At 44.7% G+C, this 24505-nt stretch overlaps 1 protein-coding gene across 3 annotated transcripts in view; it reads right to left on the minus strand.

Annotated features, from left to right (window-relative positions):
* Positions 1-16910, minus strand: part of CAMK1D (calcium/calmodulin dependent protein kinase ID) — a 488630-nt gene extending 471720 nt beyond the window's left edge. For all 3 annotated transcript variants that reach the window (XM_049881986.1, XM_049881983.1, XM_049881985.1), the window contains exon 1: positions 16389-16910. In XM_049881986.1, the coding sequence (XP_049737943.1) occupies positions 16389-16480 (92 nt within the window). In that variant the 5' untranslated portion in view covers positions 16481-16910. The remainder of the gene's footprint in view (positions 1-16388) is intronic.
* Between the last annotated feature and the right edge of the window lie 7595 nt (positions 16911-24505).

Genomic DNA, 24505 nt, shown 5'->3' on the forward strand with positions numbered 1-24505 from the left:
AAACCAAAAACCAAACCCTTTGCCAGCGAATCAATTCCGACTCATAGGGACCCTATAGGACAAAGTAGAACTGCCCCCATAGGGTTTCCAAGGAGTGGTTGGTGGATTCGAACTGCTGACCTTTTGGCTAGCAGCCATATCTCTTAACCACTGCACCACTGGGGCTCCACCTGGCACACAGTAGTGTCTAAATCTACAGTATCTGATAAATTAAAGGGAAAAAAGTCTGTGGAGTCAGTCTCACAATTTTCCAAATTATTATCAGAAGTCTGACTGAGTGGAATAAACCAAGGCTCATTCCCAGGTGATCCCGGCCAGACAAGCCAGTTTGAATTTCCAGCACCAGAACCAATTCAAGTTTCTCTAATTCCCATAAGGCAGACTGGGCTTATAAAGAGGGATCCGGTTCACCCAGCGTTCCATGAATTCAGGAGTTTGCTTCAGGGTTAGGATCTGTTTAGACAATAATCCACTGACCATGCTGACAACCCACAAAGAACACCCCAATATCTAAATTCCTGGAGAGCTTTTGAAAGGTGCCCAGCTCTTACGACCTTCAGAGTTAATCAGCCTTTTTGGAGGACCCTTCTTTTTCTGTCCTATAGGGTAGCTATGAGTTGGAATCAACTCAACTGGCAACAGGTTTGGTTTTTTTTGGTTGCATCTACCTGGACCGCTCCCACATTCCCAGGATGAGGTCACACCCAGGGGACATACGTTCTGGAATTCCTACAAGAAAGGACTGGCACTGGGAACAGCCTAGGATGCGGTGATCCCAGGTCATTGGTCCTGAAGACTCCGGGACCACCACGTCCACTCCTTCATCAGGTCCTGTCCATAAGCCTAACCAGCCAAGACAGGGTCTCCCACTGACACCAGGCACAGCCCTTCCTTCGCCTGAAGCAATAGGGGTAGCTGCAAGAATCATGCCCCCACAGAAAACAAGTCACATTCTTCTCCATATTGGCTCCCCGACAGACCTTCAAGATCATAAGGAGTACCATCATCACAGGCCATTGAGACAGAACATGCCTCACCCTCATGGAATTTCTTACTCTGTAGACATTTAAAGCTGCTGGTTGAATAAATGAATTAATGAATTAGTGAATGAATGAATGAATGAATGTTATGACTCTGGCTGACTTTACCAGGCTTCAGCCTCCTCCTTGGTATTATCAGCATTACTGCCACCCCTTAATTCTAGTCCAACCCCTTGTGGTTTTTCAAGATCTCTTTCCCATTTCTTTTTCCAAGTTCTTGCTAACAAAACATAAGCTCTTTTATACTGATCTATAAAGACTATTAATGCTTAATTTCTCATACTCGGGAAGAAGCTGTAAGCCAAAGGAATGAAATCTCTAAAGGTATTCCTAAAGGCATCAGGTAAAGAGCTTTTCAGTAAAGTTTGACTCACATGATGGGGTTAATACCTATTTGCTTAATAATCAAGTCAGTTCCCCCTTACTTATCATCTCTAATATATGGCATGCTTTATTCCTTATTTTTGCAATAAAACTTCATACCAAGCTGGGAAGGTAGGTACTGTTATCCCCATTAAAAAAAAAAAAAAATGAGAAAACAGAAACTCCAAAAGATTGTGCAACTTGCCCAAGGTCTCACAGCTAGTAAATGGCACAATTAGGATTTGAACTTCATTAATCTAGCTCCAAAGCCAGTCTTCCTTCTTTTATTCCACTTATTCATTTACTCAATAAGCATGCAGGTGTCAAACTTTAACTAGGAGTTGCCTTGTGTGACCTCATCTCTGCTGGAGGTGGGAAGGCTTCACATGGGCCTTAGCATGGGATTATCCTAACTTCAGGGCTTTGCTGGTGAATCCCTGCAGGGATCACGGGAGTCCAAGCTCTCAGGTCTCTGAATGCCATCCCCTCTCACCTACTTAGGAACATATGGCCAGCAAATATAGCACAGCAGGAAGAAACATGCAGGGGACAAGGGGTCCAACATTCACAGCTCCAAATTCTCTCTGGAGCAAAATACACACTCTGTCGCTCATTGTACATCACCTATGTCTCACATATTTTGGACCTGTATTCAGGAGGGATCAGTCCCTGGAGAAGGACATCATGCTTGGTAAAGTAGAGGGTCAGTGAAAAAGAGGAAGACCCTCAACGAGATGGACTGACACAGTGGCCGCAACGATTGGCTCAAGCATAGCAACAATTGGGAGGATGGTACAGGACCAGGCAGTGTTTCATTCTGTTGTGCATAGAGTCGCTGTGGGTCAGAACCGACTCTATGACAGCACCTAATAACAACAACAACAAGGTGAACTACAAAGCATAAAGGAATGTAAAAAACAATAACTAAAGCAGGAAGACCTCTAGCACATTATTGTTTATTCTCTGTTAACCATCATTATGTTGATGTTATGATATGGTGCTCACTGTTACCATCATTAGGAATAACAAAACAACAGGAAGGGGCTTAGTCAAAGCACCAGAGGGCTGGATGTGGTCAAGGCTCACTGTGTGGCCCTGGGCAGGTCTCTTCATCTCCATGTGCCTCGGTTTCCCCGCCCACAAAATGAGAGACCTGGCCAAGCTGATCTTCACTTGAGTTATAAGATTTGGCATTCTCATCACAAGAATGAGTTGACTGAGGATACTACGTCCTAAGAGAGGATGGTTTTAAAGTTTCAAGTGTCAGCAATTTGGCCAAAGGCAGGATTACGCATGTAGCATATTTATTTTATATCACCAAATGACTAAAACGAATTTAACTGCTTAACAAGCCACAATCCTATGTTCTCATCCCAACCAGGGAGAGTCAGCCACACTTGGATACAAACTTTTTTTTATCTCCTTTTCCCCATGTCTAATAGCTCACTGGAAGTCTGTTGAGCAGGGCCTCCTCTAGGCAGAATGTTCTACTCCACCGCTGACCCTAGGTGTTTAGAGGTGGTGATAAGGGTGACACAGGGATTATGATGATAATCCAAACAATGCCAGCACCACCACCACAGAGCTAATGTGAGATACTGACACCCTGAAGAAAGTCAGATTGCAGCACTGAATGAAGGCAGCCACCCCTATTTCCAGAGCCGATACTCAACCCAAATGCAGTGGTTCCATCAAACCAGTTGTTAAAATATTGAAATACCTCCATGTTGTTGTTGGGTGCCATCAAGTCTATTTTCAACTCACAGTGACCCCATGTGACAGAGCAGAACTGCCTCATAGGGTTTTCTTGGCTGTAATAATTAAAGAAGCAGATTGCCCCAGTCTTTCTCCTACAGAGCCACTGGGTGGGTTTGAACTGCCAACCTTTTGGTTAGCAGCCAAGCATTTAACTGTCTGTGCCACCAGTGCTCCTACTGGTTGATAAATAACCATAGTCCCACTCTATCTTTATGGGTATTCCCCACTGCTGACCTCCAAGGCCACTTCCCGAGGTCTTCCCCACCCCCCACCCCCAGGGACTGCCCAGGATCCATCAAGCCAGAAAGTTAATTTCTATGGAGAAATCCCCTAAAATATGCCCAAATGTTAACAATATTTTATCTACAAATCATTTTTATTTTCTTCTTCATATTCTTCAAATTCTCTACTAGGACAACATACTGTTTTTAAAAAAAAAAAGTTGTCTTAACGTGCTGTCATGGGTGGAATTTTTTCCCCCCAAAATATGTGTCATTGGTTAGGTGTTTGTCCTCCATTTTGTGATTTTCCTGTGTGTTATAAATCATAATCTCTGCCTATGGTTAAAGAGGATTAGGATGGGATGTAACATCCTTGCTCAGGTCACATCCCTGATCCAATGCAAAGGGCATTTCCCTGGGGTGTGGCCTGTACCACCTTTTATCGCTCAAGAGATAAAAGGAAAGTATAGCAAGCAGAGAGTTGGGGACCTCAAACCATCAAGAGAGCAGCGCCGGGAGAAGAACGTGTCCTTTGGACCAGAGGTTCCTGCACTGAGATGCTCCCAGACCAAGGGAAAACTGATGACAAGGACCTTCCTCCAGAGCCAACAGAGAAAGCAAGCCTTCCCCTGCAGCCAGCACGCTGAATTCAGACTTCTAGCCTACTAGACTGTGAGAGAATAAACTTCTCTTGTTGAAGCCATCCACTTGTGGTATTTCTGTTATAGCAGCACTAGTGACTAAGGCAGGTGCCAATCAAACATTGAGAATGAAAACAACATAACATCTGGATAGAGCTAGAAACATACACTATGAAAGATGAAAGTTCGTCTTTGATACTTTCAGAGTCAAGGTCAGCATATGATCCAACGTCTACAAGAACCCTGCCCAAAAGATGACAGCTAGGTTTCAAGAAGTATGCATGACACTAACATTTATGAAAAAGGAATGTTTTTGAAACCTACAATCTCTCTAACATAATGATACTTTCCATGTGTGTTAGGCCTTGGTGCAGCAGTAGTTAAGAGCTCGGCTGCTAAGCAAAAAGTCAGCAGTTCAAATCCACCAGGGGCTCCTTGGAAAGCCTACGGAGCAGTTCTACTCTGTTCTGTAGGCTGGCTATGAGTTGGAATCAACTCGATGGCAATGGGTTTGTTTGGTTTTGTTTGTCAGTAGAGCCGAAAGAGTCACAGAAAGCCAACATTTTTTTTAATCATTACTAGGACCATAAACTCCATTTTTATTGACTATGTTAAAATAGACATAAAGAATCCAAGGTATAGAATTCTTATACATTATCATCAAATACAGGCTGTCCCCAACTTATATACTAGGCTTTATATACTAGGCTTGCTCCAAAAGTTCAAGTTAAGCTTTTGTTGCTGTTATTTGAGGTACAGTTTTTTAAAGGAGTAAAGATTTTCACGGTAATTAGGATCCTACAGGTCTAGAGAAGTCTGAGTCCATGACAGAGTTGAATTATAGTGTTAGGAAGCAGAGGCCATGCTGGGGAATGGGGAAGAGCAGAAAGAGAGAAGAAAGGCGACAGCTTCCTCCTTTCCAGGGCCCAGGCCAGTCTTGGACCTAATTTTGTAATGGCTCAAGTAAGTCTGTTTGGGATCCTTCTCCCCAGAGTCTGAAAACATAGTTCTCCTTTGCCTCACTCAGCCCTCAACTCCCCAGTTTGTAACCCCTCTCAGTCTCCCCAAAAACAAGTCACCGTGCAGTCAGCTCTGACTCATATGATCCCATGTATGTCAGAATAGAACTGCGTCCTCTAGGGTTTTCAATGGCTGATTTTTTTTTGACGGAGATCACCAGGCTTTTCTTACAAGGCACCCTGGGTGGACTCAAACCAACAATCTCTCAGTTAGCAGCCAAGCATGTTAACCATGTGCACCACCCAGGGACTCAATCTCCCTACCCAACCAAAACAAAACCCAATGCCGTCAAGTCGATTCCAACTCATAGCGACCCTATAGGACAGAGTAGAACTGCCCCACAGAGTTTCCAAGGAGCGCCTGGCGGATTCAAACTGCCAACCTTTTGGTTATCAGCAGTGGCACTTAACCACTATGCAACTAGGGTTTCCCAATCTCCCTAATCCCCCCAGAATTCCAAGATCAGAATTATCTATTTTCTTTCCTCTCTCCCATTCAAACACTAATTCTGAGTGCAGTTAAGTATTAGAGAAAGAGTATTTTCTGTAAAATCATAGTAAATGGCTGATAGTTCCTCAACCTACTTCAAGGTATTTATATGTTTAAACGTTTTAAGGCAAATTTCAAGCATTTGTTTTTTTTTTTTTTCTCCAAGGTTGCAGAAGTTTCAGCCCAGATATGAGAAGCCACTAGGGAGTAGGGGTCCTGGGCCTGCCTGGGATGTCTAATGCCTCAGACCTTCCTGCTTTGCACAGCTTCTCCTTCTTCTACCCACAGGCTGTCTAAACCTACAAAGGTTTTTGTTGTTGTTGTTGTCATGGCTTTACAACACTATGGGCCTTGGTGGATGGGGGCAGAGTTGCGTGGGGAGGCAGGCATGAGTGTACTTTAAAATCAGAGATTGTCTGCGGTTTTATGTAATGCAATACCTTTAGGTCCCATTCACAGCACCAAATCCAATTTCCTGTAAAACTAATTTCAATGATCTGTGTTGTGGTCGTAAAAGACAGACAAAGGTCCTCTCAGCAAGTAGAAATATAGGCTACTTTCAGTTTGGGGAGTTTTTTCTTCTCCTGCTCACCCTATTATCCCAAACCCCAGTGCCGTCGAGTCGATTCCGACTCATAGCCACCCTATAGGACAGAGTAGAATTGCCCCACAGAGTTTCCCCTATTATAGAGGCATCAATAAACTATGACCCTGTTTGGCCATCAAAAAGACAAAAATGGAAAGGTCAAGGTGAGGGATAACCCCAATTTGGAAATCTGCTCCACAACTGTTATACCTCCATCCCTGTGACCTGTGAAATTAAAAGCATTTGAGATCTTTGTCCCCATCCACCCGCCCAAAAAATCCCCCTGAGGAGAGTTTAAATAAGTTGTTAGATACATTTATATGGTATATTCAGATGCATGCCGCTATTTTTAAAACACTCCAATATTAAAATAAATGCAATACATCTAGATTTTAAGCTACAAAAGGCCAGGATGAGAAGTCACGGTAAATAAGTTCCTGAAATCATCAAATGAAAACATTATTTCCAATAAGAAACAAAGCAGAAACGTGGAAGCAACTGTCAGAAAACTAAAGCGTGTCGAAGCTGAAGAAGGGCCACAGCTGCACCAAGACCTATTTGCAGTTTGAGAAGACAGAAAGTGCAGTTAGAAAAGGCTTCTTGCACAAGCTGTAGATCGGGACTGATTAAAAAAAAAAAAAAACCAGTTCAGGGTGCAGGGAGAGGTGCAGAGAGACAATGCTGATGAGATAAGTAGAGGAAGGGAATGAGCCTGTGATATATAGCAAACTAGGTCACTCCAACACATGAGCTGGCCCAGACGGCATCTCAGGCTGAGTCTGTTGGTTAATGCTAGCACTATATGAACTAATCGCCCTCCTCCCGGAGCGAATGTTGAATGGCTAAATGCACCCTCCAAATCTGCAAATGGCCTCTGAGGAGCAATGTTCTCACACAGCAGGGACTAATGAAAGAGAACCTCCGGCACTGAGCACACAGTCAAGTGCCAGGCACTGTATTGAGTGGTTCACATCATCCTCATTTAAGCCTCCCCACAGCCCTTTGATTAGGTACTACTGTTGTCCCATTTTACAGATGAGGACATGAGGACCGGAATGGTAAAATAATTTGCCCAGAGCCATGAAGCTAGGGAGTAATGGACTCAAGGTTTGCACCCACGCCTGTGTGGCCTCAGAGCCTACACTCTTATCTACTCACTGTGCTACGAAGAGCAACCAATAATTGTTCTCCCCTGGCTCAGTGAAGAATTGTTTATGGTTTCTTAAATCAATTTTTTTTGAAGGTTAAATATGCTCCATCCTGCATATTTACAAGAAGAGCTTCCAAAAATCAATTTTCAACAGATACTGACATGTTCTTCCCCACTGGTACTGGCCTTGAACACCCAAGTGTAGTCAACCACAGCTGCTGAAGGCAACTAGAGCTTGATGACAGTTACTGTTTATTCAGTCCCAATTATGTGCCAGGCACCCTATGTATGTCACTGAATCCTTACAACAGTCCCACGAGCCAGCAACTTCCACTCCCTCCTTAACTAATGCCAGAGTCACACAGCTGTGAATAGTTGTGCCGGAACAACCTTTCTATTAAGTCTCTATTGTCTTCTAAACAGGGCTTCAAACTGGTTCGTACCCTGATGAAAATTTGCATTTCTAACAAGTTCACTGCCAGAAAATTTGCTTTTCCACCCCAGATATACTGAATCAGAATCTACATTTTAACAAGGTGATTCTTATGTATAACTTCCTCTAAACTTATGAGAAATGCAAATTCTTAGCAGGGGTGCAAACTGGAACAAACCGGTTCAAAGCCCTGCTCTCAAAGGCCTACCTGCCCTCAGCAAATATGCCATCTTAATGGCTTGTCTTCAAGACTGATGTTAACCAAGGGTCACAACCCCTCCATCTCTGAGTCCTACTGAAATACTAGGAAAAACAGCACAAGGCACACAGCTGCTAGCTGAAGACATGGTATGAACTTGGTCTACCATGGAGTAAATTTGGACTATGACATCCAACTGGAATTTATCCTTTGTCTAACAGGAGCCTGACTAATCCACACACTGCATGATAAACATAAAAAAATTATGTGGATTGTAATGAAAACCAAGCCCAAGGAAAAAGTGATCTCCTGTGCCACAGAAAGTCAAAGGGACACAGGCAATATGAACTGAGGGCGAAGAACAGGTTGGCATCTGTCCCACAGTCCATGCGTCCTCCTGTTTTAGCTACATAAGCACTTAGTTGACCATCTTGAGTCAGAAAAAAAACTTGGGTCAGTGGCTGGGTCACCAGGTTTCATGCTGGCCACCCGTAAGCAATTCCTTCATCAAGAAACGTGTCTCCTCCCTCTCCCCACCACCCCCACCCCAAAACAAAGAAAGAACCATGTCCCCGTAGGACTTTGGGCTCCTGGATGATTGCTCTGAAATCTGACACAGGGTAAAGGGTTGGGGGCAGGAGGTACTGGGGTCTGCCACCCTCTGGGTTTAAGTTGACCAATCCTATGCAATCTCCCACTGGACCAATGCCTAAGCCTTCCCAGAGGGCAGAGGAGGAGGAGAGATTGAGGGGATTTAAAGAGATTTATCCGTAGGAAAGGAAAGATTAAAGGATTTATAGAGACCCAGCCAAAGAAAAACCCAATGAGTTAACCCCTAAAATCTTCCCCCCAAGAGCACACAAATGTCCACCTGGCACCAGCCAAGCATAATTGTTGTTCATTAAGTCTCCATGTTTGAACTGGAATTTTGTACTTGAGACACAGTCCTTATTAGTCTCTCTGTAACATATTCTACTTAGAGTCCAACTGCCCAAATTCCTCTCTACTAATCAATAGGGACACTACAGTTTATCTTTTTTCACTAAAGAAAAACTTTTGGCTTTTCCTTTCCAAATATCCTATCAAAGAAAGGAGTAGTAAGCGTTCTCATGTTTATTATTGTCTACTAAATGTTTGGGCTTTAAATTCCAAATCAAGTGAGAGAGTTATAGGTTATGAACCCACTTGCTAAAGTGACCTAGCTCTTCCTACTGCTAATGCTAAAGGCAAAAACAAAACAAAAAAACAATATTTTGACAGGAAGTAAAACATTTCTTCCCAGTGCTAACATTTCCAGATCATCACAATGACTGGAACTCAAAAGCCCTTTCCAGATGCAAGCTCTTGGAAGGTGCTTCACCTTAAAATGTAGAAGTCGTTCATGAGGGGTCACCAGAAGCCCAAAGGGCATGAGGTTGCCCTGTAAATTGTTACCAAGAACTTCCCAGAAGGACAGACAGATGGGCAATGACCAGACAGAGCAGGTGCTTAGAAAATACTTCGGACAGGCAGAACAAAACCACCAAATGTACTACTCTTCCGACGCCAAATCCTTGGATCTCACACCCCACATCCAATCCATCAGCAAATCCTACTGGCTCTACTCTTAAAATACATCCAGAATTCAACCACTTCTCACCACCCCCATAACTACCTCCCATGTGGAAACCACCATTACTTCTCACCTGGTTTGTTGCAATAGCCTCCTAACTGGCCTCCCGGCTTCTGCCCTGGAGCGCTTACAGTGTATTCTCAACACATTAACCTCAGAAATCATGATAAAAGTAAGTCAGATCAAGTTAGTCCTTTGCTCAAAACCCTCCAATGTTCCCCATTTCTCTCAGAGCAAAAGCCCACTGTGACCCACAAGACCCTTCCACCTCCCCTCTACATTGTCCCCTTCCCCTCCCACTTCATCAGGCCCTTCTTACCACCTGATCACTTAGTTCCAGCCACATTAGCCTCCTTGAAGTCACTCTGTCTCAAAAACATAAGGCATATTCCTACCTCAGGACCTTTGCCTATACTGTTCCCTCTAGCTAGAACAACTTAGAAATCCTCAAGGCCCTTTCAGATTTTCATTCAATTATCAGCTTCTCAGCAAGGCCTTCCCTGGTTACCCACCCTAAAACTATGATCACCACCCCCAACAATCCCCTTTCCTTGCTTTTTCTCCCTAATGTGTATACATAAGGCATTGGTGGTTCAGTGGTAGACTTCTTGCCTTCCATGTGGGAGACCCAGGTTCAAATCCTGGCCAATGTAGTTCCTGTGCTGCTACCGCCCACCTGTCAGTGATGGCTTGGGTGCTGCTGTGATGATGAAGGTTTCAGAAGAGCTTCCAGACTAAGACAGACTAAAAAGAAAGGCCTGGCAATCTACTTCCAAAAATCAGTCAGTGAAAACCCTGTGGATCACAATGGTCCAATCCTCAATGGCTCATGGGATGGCATACAACTGGGCAGCATTTCCTTCCATTGTGCAGGGGGTCACCATGAGTCAGGGGCTGACTCGAGGGCAGCTAACAACAATAACAATGTGTATACTATGTAACATACTCTACATTTTAGTTATTTATCCTTTTTATATTCTGGCTCCCCCAATGGAATGTAAGCTCCATAAGAGCGGGCATTTTTTTCTGTGTGTTCACTGTTATATCCCTGGTACCTAGAATACAGCAGTTGTTCAATAAATTTGTTTATATGTATGAGAGGCAGAATTTGTATCATGTCTCATTAAAAAAAGAGGGCTGAAAAATCCATATTACATTTGAAAGTAATATGCTTTCAAATGCTTGTCACAGATTCTAAAATTCTGAGTAATCCCAGAAGACACTATTAAATCAGTAATTTCAAGTGTACAAGCAATTTCAAGTGACTTTACATTCTCCCCTAGTCCCTATGCCCATAAAAAAAAAGTTGTGTCTGTTTTCCAGCTGGGCTGTCAGATGAATCAATCATCCATATCCTCAACAGGTGTATTTATTGAGCTGTTTCAGAGTACGTAATGTAAGTATGATACTGGTACAAAAAGACAGTGCTTGCCCCATAGAAATTTGTATTTACACTATTCCTACAGCAGCACCCAGCAGGCACTCATTCAAAGGCACAACTAGGATATGGCAGGTCTGGCAGGTATTGCACTGGCCTAGGCCTGTGGCGGCGCCACTAAGCAGTTTCTATTAACCCAGTACAGCAGCCGCATAGCTATAGAAAATGGCGCCTACGGCAGGTACTGAAATTGCACCCCCGTCCAAACATATGACACCCCTCTTTTATATAACTTCACCATAATATCAGCCTAAAAGTACAAGTCAAGCTCGTTAATCTTTTAACACATCACAGTGCTTGAGGAAGGACTCTGGGCCATGCTGGGTTAATAGAAACCACTCAGTGGCACCATGCACCCAGGACCAGTGCAATACCTAGAAATGCCACTGCACTCCTTTGACAAAAAAGAGGACCCACCGCTATGGACATTAAGTGGGATCAGTCCTCCAGTCCTAAGCTATTAACTTTACTGCTAGCAGGGGCATAAAAATGTCCCTCCAAACAGAAATGAGTATGGGGACAGTGGTGGTTCAGTGATAGAATTCTCGCCTTCCATACAGGGGTTGGGGGGAAAGACCTTGGTTCGATTCCTAGTCAACAAGCCTCATGCGTAGCCACCACCCTTCTGTCAGCATAGGCTTGATTGTTGTTATGATGCCGAACAGATTTCAGTAGAGCTTCCAGAGTAAGACAGACTGGGACAAAAGACCTGGCAACCTACTTCCAAAAATCAGCCAGTGAAAACCCTACCGATCACAATGGTCCGTGATCTGCAACCAATCATGAGAATGGCACAGGAGCGGGCAGCATTTTGTTCCACTGTGTATGGAGTCGCCAAGAGCCAGGGGCCGACTCAACGGCAGTGAACAACAACAAACAGAAATGAGCTGCACCTAGCCACACAAGGAAAGCTCCTGGAAACCAATAAGATGTACCTTCCTTGCAAACGCGAGCCACAAACGTTCAGGGTTTTAAAGGTATTTAAAAATCATCTAGTTCCCTCATCGCCACCCCCACACACACCCCCAATCTTAGACATAAGGAGGCCAAGACATGGAGAGGATATAAAGTAGGCAATGGACTAACAGCTTACAGGACATACAACCCGTTAGTAACTGAGCCAGATCCCTGGAGCCTAGGCTCCAAATTCTCTACTATGCCTACCTAGCCCCTAACCTACAGGGAGTAATTACTTTACCTTAAAACATCCAGTTTATAAAGAAAACATGGATTCATACCCACAAGGACACCTTTTCTAGGACATGCCATTTCCCATACTCTAGGGATATGATATGTACTAGAAAGTCACTCTGTGCTGTGCCAAGGATTAAGACCTTCCCTATTCAGGTGCATTTCATAGCCTGGAAACTATCATAGTAACTTCCATGAGTTTAGGGTGCCTCCTAGATACCACATCAAAGCTTTCTTCCCATTCATATACTTCTCCAGGTACTATATTTTAACTACTTTGTCTCAGGAGTCATTGAAGGATTTCTACAGGAAAGATGGTGTCAACAGCCTCAGCAAACACAGCAGCAGAAATGTTTACCATTCCTAATTTGCTGTTATACAACGTTTATTTGCTCTCCCTGTGTGCCAAGGATCTGAAAACATGTCATTGATTAATAAACAGTAATTAAGTCTTACCACCTAATTCAAAGATACGGTTAGATTCTGAGATTCCCTTTGAAAGGAGGCTTGGCTGCAGCCCACGGGTTAAAAGGTTTTTCCTGAGGCCTGACTCACAGGGCCATTAGGTAACCGTGTCTAAACCATGAATAATGGTCTTTTCTCTGGCACTGCCCTTTCCTTCCTCAATCTCTTTTCCCATCTTCTGGGCCAGCCTTCACTCCCATTTGGCCCCCACACTCCACCAAGGTCCCTCGAACCACACAAGCTGAATGGCTCTACTCCTTAGCTCTGAACGCTTGAATGTTCCACTCGGCAAGGAAAGGCACCTGGATAAGGCAGCCAAATATCAGATTACAAAAGCTGGCAAAGGGACTACTCCTCAGGCCTTTAAAATGCTTTATTTTAAAAGCATCTTAACACTGTAAGCTGACAGTCTTGCTTCTAGCAGGGCTTTCCTGCCTGAGAATCTTCAAGACATATGATGAAGGTGTGACAAAATTAATGCAACTGCAGAGTACTCTGGAAATGAATTCCATTCGTAACTGGTGATGCCTTTGTCTCACACAAGGTTTCATTACAAACAAGAGAAGAGCCCAGATTCTAAATCCACACAGAATGGACCAGAAGTGACTTCCATATTTAAACTCAGGGCAAGGTCACTGGACTTGGAGCAGGGTGAAGCAGGCATCCCCTGAACTTGGGACCACTTCTAGGAAGTTCAAGGAGACAAGGTGACATTGATAATGCAAACCCACCAAAAACCCACTGCCATCGAGTCGATTCCGACTCATAGTGACCCTCTGAGACAGAGTAGAACTGCCCCGTAGAGCTTCCAAGGAGCACCTGGTGGATTGGAACTGCCGACCTCTTGATTAGCAGCTGTAGCACTTAACCACTACACCACCAGGCCATTTATATTTTGCTTTGAAAGCTTGACATATTTATATAACAGGCTGTCCCATAATTATGCTTTCTTTACATTCACATTAAAATTATCTTTCCAAATACTAAAGTTAAGTCAAACTATTATCAAACATTTGCTATTATATAATCTACCAAGTGGCTCAACTCCATTTGGATAAGAGTTGGCTGTGCCTAGCTTTGCCTATCAGCTCTGCCACTTAATAGCTAGCTAACCTTTGGCAAGTTACTTAATCTCTCTGTTGTTTTTGTTTTCTCACATATAAATTGGGCATAATAGTAAATACCTGCCTCATAAAGTTATTATGAGCATTAAATGAGTTAATGAATGCAAGGCACTTAGAATAATGTCTGTCACTTGGTATTCATTTAATAATGTCAGGTAGGAAAACCATTACTATTATTATATCACTTAGTTAAAACACCTCGATCATTACATTGTTTGTGTTTTGCTCTTCTAGAGCCCTTCCCAACACTACGGGACCTCAATGGGAAGTCTCTTTTCTAAGAATTCTTTCCAAGGCAGAAGGCAGTGCTTTGGGACCCTAAGAGGGACCCACACACAAGGCTCACTGGGACCGTGGCCAGAGTCCAAGAGGCCGCTCTGCCGGCGCTCTCCAGTCTCCACACCAAAACGCAAATCCCCATTCTTCACAGACGTGGAACTACCCACATTCATCCCCCATCATCAACACTTGCTACAGCATGAGCCACTCAGTGAAGCCACAGCTCACTGAGCTTCAGCAGCTTTGTCACTGCAGAGGTGCAGCTGCAGGACTCTCCTGTGGAGCAGGAGTCATTTAGGGGAAACTGCATCAGTCTGCCTGGAAGCTGTGAGCCAAGTGACCAGTGTCAGGGGCTTAGGTGGGGGTAGGCCAGGCAAAGGAATGCACTCTCACATGACGGGATTCCACGTTGCCCTGTCCCCTCATCCACGGCCACACAATCAGACCCTGGAAGACAAGCACAATTCTTTCTCAGAAACTTGAGCACCTAAGAGTCACAACCCCAAACTCGAACAAACCTCAGTAGTTATTTTCAAGTTTTTTTTTTTTTTTACCAAAACTAACCCATTAACCTGCCGTGCTGAGACAGCACCAAATCCTTCTTTATTTTAACAAAGGTAGACACTCTATACCCACGGGTGCCCTACCCTGAAGCACAGTGACAGCAGCCAACAGCAGGGACACCCTATCCTAGTCCCCAGCACAGGTCCTTTCCCCAGATTCAGCAGGACAGCAAGGAACTCATATGCAGACTTCACAACTTCTCTGGTGGACCCACTGCAGATACTGGGGTGGGGCTGAGGGAAAAAGACTGAACAACTGCAATGGACCCTGAGTATGGAGCAAAAGACAGTCTGGGTTTTGAAAGTGTGGTTCTGCAAAAAAAAAAAAAAAAAAAAGGAGAGAGGGAAAAAGAAGAGCATCCAACATCACATTGATTTATCCCATGAAACACCCCTTCTTCTTCTTCCCAGCCTAATCAACACCTCAATGACCCCTTGCAAAATGTTGGGTTCATCTAACACATGTATGTGTGTGAATATATATATACTGACAAAGACTGATCAACAACAAAAAACCATCATATAAGGTAAGAAAATAACTGAACTTCAGACTCATTTATTCCATTGCCATCCAGCTCCTTCCGACTCCTCTTTGCAACCTCATCATACAAAGTGGAAATGCCCTGCAGGGTCTCCAAGGAGTACCTAGTGGTTTTGAACTGCCCACTTTTTGGTTAGCAGCTACAGCTCTTAATCACTGCGCCACCACGGTTTCCCAGACTCATTTAGCAGTGCTGAATTCTCTTTCACTACCTATTCTGAGGCACCCCAAAACAAAACAAAACAAAATCAGGGCTTCAAACGGGTCCCTCTTGGTTCCAACCCCTGCTGAGAATTTGCATTTCTAACAAGTTCCCAGGAAGTTATACCTAAGAGTCACCTGAGGATCTTGTTAAAATGTAGGTTCTGATAGGGTATAACGAGGGTGGAAATGCAAATTATCAGCAGGGAACTTGTTAGAAATGCAAATTATTAGCAGGGGCTCCCACTGAAATGAACCGGTTCAAAGCCCTGTTAGAAAACCCAACTCTGGGGCAGAAGCGGAAAAGCAGCTGAACTGCGCCAGCAGCACACGCTTCAAACGTTCATGCCATCGACTTCTGATTTCTGCTTTCTTGAGACGCAGCCATCTGCATCGGACTAAATACTGCCTGAAGAGAAACCGCCTGAACAGCTACACTCACAGACCCTCCCATAGCGAAACGCACCCCGTGAGTGCGGCTGAGCCTATGTGCACTGTGCATACGCTTAGGCAAGGATCTGCCCACATGTGACCTGAACAGAGAGAAATTCCTTCCTCCTGTAATTGCGTGGCCATCCAAAGTCTTGCCTACATCTCGTACGTGCAGATGTCAATTCTATATGAATACATGATGTAAGGACAGAAATGGAAATGACCAAAACCTGGTTTTCTCGTGACCATATCTCTCGTCGACAGTGCCCCCATACACACGATGAGTAAACACACACATTCAGTCAACAGAAATACCCACCATGCTCAGCCCACAGTCACGCGTGGGGAGAAATAAGTCGAGAAGGCGGCGGTGTCAGGGGAAGTGGGAAGTCGCCCGCCAGCGTGGGCCGTTCTCTGAAAGCCCAGCACTCTCCCCCCCGCCCAGAAGCAGTGCCCACTCGCGCCCCGAGGGAGCAGACCCAGGCGCTGGGCGCGCGGGGGGCTCCACAGAGCCGAGAACCGGACAATGAGGACGCGACGACTAGCCTGGTTCCTGCCACAGCGGCGGCGGTGGCAGCATGAGCCGCCTGTGCACCCGCTGCCGCTGTCACCTCCACCCTCCTCTCCCCAGTCCCCACTTACGTTCCGAGGGTCTCCTTGAACTCGAAAATTTTCTTGATGTCTTCAGCTTGCTTTTTCCAGGAGGAGCTGCTCTCGCCGTTCTCCCGGGCCATGGCAGACGAGTGCGGCGTGTGCGGAGCGCGGCGAGGTGGAGGGGCCAGGGGACGCCGGGGCCGGAGATGGGGGCGCTGAAGAGGAGGCGCCCGGTGACAGGAGCGCAGGGGGCGACGGTCCGGGGCACAAAGGTGGGGCGAGCAGAGGCGAGCAGGTTCGGGAAGGATGGGGCGGGCGGCGCGGGGATGCTCCGCGAAGGAGCCAGCGGCAGACTTTGTGCTGCGGCAGAGCTTCCTCTTCAGCAGTTTCCTCTTTCACTCTCTCGCCGCCGCGGTCCCTCCCTGGCTCTTATTTCTGCTTGTCTCTGGCACAGACTTCCTGCTGCCGCCGCCGCCGCCGCCGCTGCCCCTGCTGCTGCCGGCTCAGCCGCCGCCGCTTGAAGGACTCCTTTGCCGCCTGCTGCAAACCTCACTTTCTGCTACTTTTTTTCCTCCCTTCTCCTCCCTCCCCGCCCGCCCGCTCGCTCCCTCCTCCCCCTCCTCTCCCCTCGGGTTCCCGCCCTCCCCTTGCGCCCCGGCTGCCTCCCCGCCTCCCGCGCGTTGCCGCCTTCGGGGATGTCCTGCTCCTCGGGAGCACCGTGCCCCGAGCGCGGAGGGCACCGGCTGTCGGCGGCCCAGCGAGGCTCCCCGGCCGCCGCGCGCGGACCCCGCGTCAACCCCAGAACCCGGGAGAGGGCAGGTGCGGGGGACCCAAGCAGGTGCAGAGCGCTGGAGCGCACACGGGAGCCTCCTAGCCCCTTGGGGTGCTTTATTAATTCTGCAAAGTCAAGTCTCGGGGGCGAGAGGGCTTTCCTTCCTCGCTGCCGGAGGGGGCGCCCCTGCGTTCCGCTCGGAAGTGGCGGGGCGGGGAAGGGTGCGCGTCCGCCCCACTGCGGGGCGCTGAGGGCGGGGGCCGACGCGCCTTCTCCCAGTCCCTGCGCTTTCGCCTCGCGTCCGGGGCGATCGCCCGAGAGGTCGGCAGTCGCCCCAACTCCTCCTTGAGCCCGGTGGGTGGGGCCCGGTTGTTATGGCGATGGGAGGCGGCGGTGGGCTTGGAGCCAGAGGTGGGCGTTGACTCCGAGCCCGAGGCGCCTGCCTGTGGCTGGCGCTACCCGAGCTTGTCGGTCCCCTCCTGACTCGGTGACTGGAGCTAATTCGCATTGCACCAAAATCCGCGCTCACGTCAAATTATGGACGGGTGTGGTGAGGGAAGAGGACTGGTGAATAGGCGAAAGCCTGGGAGCCTCGGGAGGCGGGGACGTGCCAAGCAATGCCCCTTTTTCCTTTTGGGAGCAAAACTCCCGGGGTTATTTGCCGGCCTGGGCGGCGGGTGAATTCCGGGACGGCACCGCGCAGGCTCCGCGCGGCTGGGGCTGCCCCCCAAGCCCTGCTAGAGACCGGCGGGTGCCCGCGGGCCTGGGCGGGCCTTCGCTCACTCTTGGCTCCTTCTGGGTTTTCCTAGCTTCTTCCTCACTCCTTCTGACGCTCTGCGGCATCGGCTGAAACTGACTTTGTGGAAAGTCAACGTCTGCGCCCGAGCGGCAGCCCGCCGCCGGTTGCCCTACACCGTCCTCGGAGGGCTGCACCTGAGCCCCACCCGCAACTGGCTTAGTTGGATACCCAGGTTAGGGTCGTGTACCTGGAAACATCCTATCCTGCAGGCTAGAGAAACCAGCACAAAGAGTTCCCTCGGGCCTCTCATCTCTGAGGTCTGCCCACCCCTCTCCCAATGTCCACCTGTCAGAGGAGGACTCACGGCCTGAACCCTGGACCCCAACCTGCAGGGGTTTATCGGAAATTTTTAGCTTTGTTTTTATCAAGACTGCCCGTCCCTTCCTCTGAGTTGAGTAAACAGCCCCGTTTCTTGATTGGTGACACCTGTCCCACTTTCCCACGACTGTTCCAATTTCACTATAAAAGTTAAAAAAAAAAAAAAAAAAAGCTAGTCCCTGAAAAGGAAACTTCATCCAGAGCCTTCAGCCTAGTTATGACCGGCTGAGTGAGAAACCGAATGCTCTCCTGGAAGTCGTCTGGACTCAGCAGCTCTCCACCCCCTTTCCTGATCCCTCCGCTCCTCCATGCTGATTTCCATCTTTCAGAAGTCGTTCGCTTAAGGCTCTCCAAGCTGAGAAGAGCATATAGGGGATTAGCTGGCTGTTAGGAACGCCGGCTAAATCAACAAATCCAACTTCCACGCTTGCTCCCTTGCTTAAGGATCAGCCCCTAGAGCTCACCAAGACTGTTCTCAGCCTCTGCTTTTGTCCCCAGAGCTAAAAAATCCTGATGCTCTCTCTTCTCTTCCTCCCTGTCATACCAAAACCAAACCCAGTGCCGTTGAGTCGATTCCAACTCAGAGCGATCCTATATGACAGAGTCGAACTGCCCCATAGAGTTTCCAAGGAGCGCCTGGTGGATTCGAACTGCAGACCCTTTGGTTGGCAGCCCTAGCACTTAATCACTACGCCACCACGGTTTTCCTCCCTGTCATAGAGGGCAGTTTTCCAGAAGCAGTACAGGCAAAGAGAAAGCAGGGAGAGAAGTTGCACATGGCTCTGTAGCCACAGCTGTAAGGTCCACTAATTTGGCTGTAAGCTCCAAGAAGGCAAGAAACATGTTGGTTTTTCACCACTGTATCCCCAGCACCTGGCATGGTGACTTACACATAGTAGAAAAAAATGATCCATAAATATGTGTTGAATGGACACAGAAATGAAAAAGAATTAAGACAGCTATTTGGTAGTGGCTGTAGTGTTTTTGTAGTGGTGGAAATGCTATGGGGAGCTTTCTTTCTTTCCCAAACTTTCTTTAGTGATATTCATTCAATATTATTAAGTTATTTTCAGCTGGACTAGGTCCTTGAGAAAGAACACAAAGTTTTAATGGGGAAGTTGGGGAGGCCAGGCCCAGAAGAATGGACCCTGTGACCCAAAGAAAGAGGTATAAATGCCAAAGACTAATTCAGTCTGGCTATATCTAATTTATGAGACACCACGTAAAATAAAAGATATTGGTCCTGGAAACTGCAAAGACAAAATTCACCTTCCCTAAGAATAGTTAAGCCTTATGAAAAGGTCACTGTTCCCTAACAATTCCTCTCCAGAAAGCTCTGCCAGATATTCTGGCTTACTAATATTTATGTCCTACCCCAAACCCATAGCCATCAACTCAATTCTGACTCACAGAGACCCTAGAGGACAGAGTAGAGCTGTCCCATAGGGTTTCCAAGGCAGTAAATCTTTAAGAAGTAGAATGCCATGTCTTTCTCCACAAAAGGGGCTGGTGTTTTAACTGCTGTGACACCAGGGCTCTTTAAAGTTTATGCCCTAGTCCTTACATTTCCTTAAAGTGTTTTAAATTTTAGTTAAAGGTCCCAAAGAAGAGGAATTTTTAATAGCCCATCATTAAAGAGTTACAAGTTACATGCCCATCACACTCTTTTCAACTCACCCTTCGTGCCAGTAGATCATGTTTCTCGGGCCCAGGTTCAGTACTGGGCAAATGGTGTGTGTTGCGGGGGGAGTGGGTAAACACTAGCTAAATCGGATGTACAGACTGAATTTGAAATTTTCCGAATTACTTCTGTTTAACCTCTCATACCTAAAGCTATAAGCCAGGAAGGTAAGCTGCGATGGTGGAAAGAACTACAAGTCCAGGAAACTAGGCTCAAGTCTCAGCTCTGCCACTAAGTTTGTACATAAGACACTTTGCCACCTAAGCCTATAGAGTACAGCTTGTAGAAGGGAATATGGTAAGTAAACTGGATGATTTTTTAGGACTCCTAGACCAATGATTTGTTCATAAGATGAAAAGTTTAGGGTATACAGAATATCATTAGTTTGTTTTTGAAAACTTAAGAACTATTTGATCCAAAAATGCATTGGTCAAAACATTCTATTGAGTGATCTCATATAGTTACACGCCGCATAAAAAACTTGTTCAAATTTCAACAAGAAACATTGCAGGTTTTTTAATAAGGAATTTTTTTTTAATTTTTTTGTTAAATTCCTTATTAAAAATTGGATGTTATCCTCTCCATCAAATTGATGGTTTCACCACACTTAATGTTAGTGGCCTCTTCTCACAAATGCTGCAAAACCTTTAGCATCTTAAATTGTGTACTTAGTTCATAAACAGTTAAAAAGGAGTTACTAGAGCATGTTTCCTATATACTGATGATTAACATAAGTTGTTGACAGCATGCAATATGATCCAAAAATCAAGCTCATTGCCGTCGATTCCAACTCATGGCACAGCCTACGTGCTGCAGAGAAGAACTGCTCCTTAGGGCTTTCCTGGCAATAATCTTTATGGAAGCAGATCACAAGACCTTTATTTTATGGCACCTCTGGGTGGGTTAGAACTGCCAACCTTTAGGTTAGTAGTGGAGCACAAACCGTTTGCACCACCAAGGGACCCTGTGCACTATTAGAGCACCAAGGAAAAGCATAGCTAAATCAGGAATCACACAAAACTGCCACCTTCGCAAAAAAGCAGTCTGTCAGAGAGACAAACTGGAGAAGGGGGACTCGGCATTATAGTTTCAGATCTCTATTCAAAGAGGTTAAAACTAAAAGAACCCTTAGTCAAAACGCTGTGTCGTAAAGAACCCAAGAATGATTCAAGAAGAATTTCATCTGGCCTGGAAAATGGCTAAGTCCCCCTCTTTAACCTGAACCTCTTGTAAATATATCTTCATGAAAAAACTCATCTAGTTCAAAGATAATGAAAAATCAGTATGAGACTAGCACAAAATCATTACAGGGATCCTCCAATTAAAAAAAGTAAGGAAATTGGAAAAGCAAAAACAAATGGCAGATAAAGACTCAACACACACACACACAAAAATGCTATAGAAGAGATTTTAAAAATACATTAAAACATGGTTTTTTTTAATAACTTAAAACACCTGTTATATAAAACAAGAAATTAAAGCAAAGACATAGGAGCTCAGGGAGCACAGGTCAAGACAACAGAAGGAGTTAAAACATGAACTGGAAGAGCTCAGGAAAGAAGCAGAAAGATAAATAAAGCAATCATAAACATAAAGACCACCTTGGCAATAGCATAAGGACAACTGCTTAAAAAAAAACCTGGTAAGAGATATAGAGGCCAAATCAAGAATATTGAGGAAAATAAAATGGAAATGAACATAAACTCAACCCATTGCTGTGGAGTCGATTCTGACTCATAGTGACCCTGTAGGACAGATTAGAACTGCCCCATATGGTTTCCAAGGAGCACCTGGTGGATTCAAGCTGCTGACCTTTTGTTTAGCAGCAATAGCTCTTAACCGCTACTCCATCAGGGTTTCTGGAAATGAACATATTAGCAAGAAAATGATATGAAACACAAAGGAAGTTCAATACATGCATAAACAGATTCCCCTATGAAGAGCCTAGAATAATGGAACAAAAAATATTTAAAGATGTTATTCAAGAAAACTTTCTAGTAAAGAAGATTTTCTTTAATCTACAGATTGAACAGTTACGTCATATATCAGAAAATATATGGCACAGAATGATCAATTCTGAGACATGTCCTAGTCAAACTACTTATCTCCAAAGATAAATAATCCTTCAGTACATCCAGAAAAAAAAAAATCAAGTCACATGTACTGGGGAAAGAAATATATTAGTGACTTTTCCATAGCCACAGCCAATAATAGAATATAATGTCTATTAAACCCCCAACGAAAACAACTGTGATATAAGAATTCTATAAAACAGCTAACACAGAATTCATGTTATGTGCCAGGCCATGTTCTAAGTTCTTTAAAAATATATTTATTTAATCATCAATTTTAGGAAGTAGGCAGTATCGTTATTCCCATTTTGTAGTGGAAAAGACCAAGACTTGGAAAGATTAAGTGATGTACCCAAGGTCATATAACATAAGTGAAAAAAAACCAAGCAACCTGGCCCCAGAGCCATGCTCTTAACTACTACACTATAATGCTTCTGTCAACATGATGTTCAATAAAAGGCATCAGACAAAACACTGAGAAGCTGTTAAAAGAAGGAAGAGAAATGGATATGAGAAGACAAACATAATAAATGTTCACCATAATGTAAAAATCACCTTTTAATAAAGAATTATAGACTTGTTCAAAGCTAAAATAGGAGAATTAAATGACTGCTAGATCCCCAAATGTCTATATTTTTATTATTCAGGCTATTTTTTCAATATTATCTTTTCAAACCTCAGGATACTTTTTCTTATAATATCTTACTGTATTTTTGGTCAAAGTTTATACAGCAAATTTGGTTTCCAATTAACAATTTCTATACGTATTGTTCAGTAACATTGGTTACATCTTTCACAATGTGTCAACATTATCCTTACTTTCATTCTGGTGGTTCTGTTTCCATTAATCTAGCTTCCCTGCCCCCCCCCCATTAACTTCTCATCTTTGCTTTAAGGTAAATGTTGACTGTTTCTTCTCATATAGATGATTTTTTAAAAAACAAAGTACTCACATTAATATTGTTATTTTATAAGCCAATCGGTTATTTAACTGAGAGGTGACCTCTGGGATTGGTTTCAGCCCCAAGTTTAAAAGGTAATCAGGAAGTTTTTAAATGAACCTACCCCCCTTGGGTATTTACCTAGTGGGCATTAAACCGAGGCCTAAAACAAGGGTGGAACCTTCCCTGATTTTCTCTCACACCTGGATTTTGCTTCTTCTACAACAGACATTGAAACATAATCTTGTCAGTTCATGTTAGAATCTTAACAACTCATTGAAGTGCATTTGGCAATATGCACACATGCATTTATAAAATTAAATACTGCAGCAATAAACATGCTGCCTCTCTTATAAGGAACTAGCCCAAAACAAAAAACAGGACCTCCCTTGATTTTCTACCCAGAATTGGATTTTGCTTCATCTACAATAGACAGCAAAACAGAATCTCATCAAATTTGTATAGAACTTAATAGTATATTCTAGACAACTGAGGGAGGTGCATTTGATAATGTGCATAAATGTATTTACAGAAGTTAAGGGCACCGAATCAAATACACTCTTTCAAATAAGCAGAACCAGGCTTAACCAACAACCAAAACCAAAATCCAAATCCACTGCCACAGAGTTGATGCTGACTCATAGCAACCCTATAGGACAGAGTAGAACTGCCCCATAGGCTTTCTAAGACTGTAAATTTCTAAGGCAGCATCCTGCCACATGTTTCTCCCATGGAGCCACTGGAGGGTTCAAACTGCCCACATTTTGGTTAGCAGCCAACTGCTTTAACCACTGCACCACTAGGGCTCCTTAAACAACCACAGTGGTCTCAAAAAATTGCCCATGATGGTTGATTTTCTCCAAAACCCCATATCTTTTTTGATCTTCTCTTGTAAAAATGTGTAATTATCAGATGAGAGCCTCATTACAACATATTTTTTCTTCCGTTTTAGATACTTGAACCACAAACTTTTTTGAAATGTAAGTTACTTATGTATTGTAAGAGCACAGAGAGAAACCAGTCTTAAAAAAACATCTTCCTATAGTTGATAAATTACCAGTGCTGGTAGATCTTGCATATTAGAACTGTGAATTCTAACACTGGTGAACTGACCTTGAATATGTCCCTCAACCTTCCTGAGTGCCTTAATTTCTGTGAGACATTTCTTGACCTTCTGCTGTGTACTGACTGGGCTTTGAAATAAACACTTGGGCTACAAAAATTAATGAAGTACAAACACTAACCTCAAGATTCTCAGAGCCGAAGACAATATTCTTTGATGGTTACGAAATGGGGGACAGAGGGAAGGAGGGACAGGGGTTTTCACTAATTAGATAGTAGATAAGAACTATTTTAGGAGAAGGGAAAGACAACACACAATATAGAAGAGGTCAGCACTACTGCACTAAACAAAAAGCAAAGAAGTCTCGTGAATAAACTGAACACTTCAAAGGCCAGCGTAGCAGGGGCAGGGGTTTGGGGACCAGGGTTTCACAGGACATCTAAGTCAATCAGCATAATAAAGTCTATTAAGATAACATTCTGCATCCCACTTTGGAGAGTGGTGTCTGGGGTCTTAAAT

The sequence above is a fragment of the Elephas maximus genome, chromosome 4, assembly GCF_024166365.1.
Source record: "Elephas maximus indicus isolate mEleMax1 chromosome 4, mEleMax1 primary haplotype, whole genome shotgun sequence".
Classification (NCBI taxonomy): domain Eukaryota; kingdom Metazoa; phylum Chordata; class Mammalia; order Proboscidea; family Elephantidae; genus Elephas; species Elephas maximus.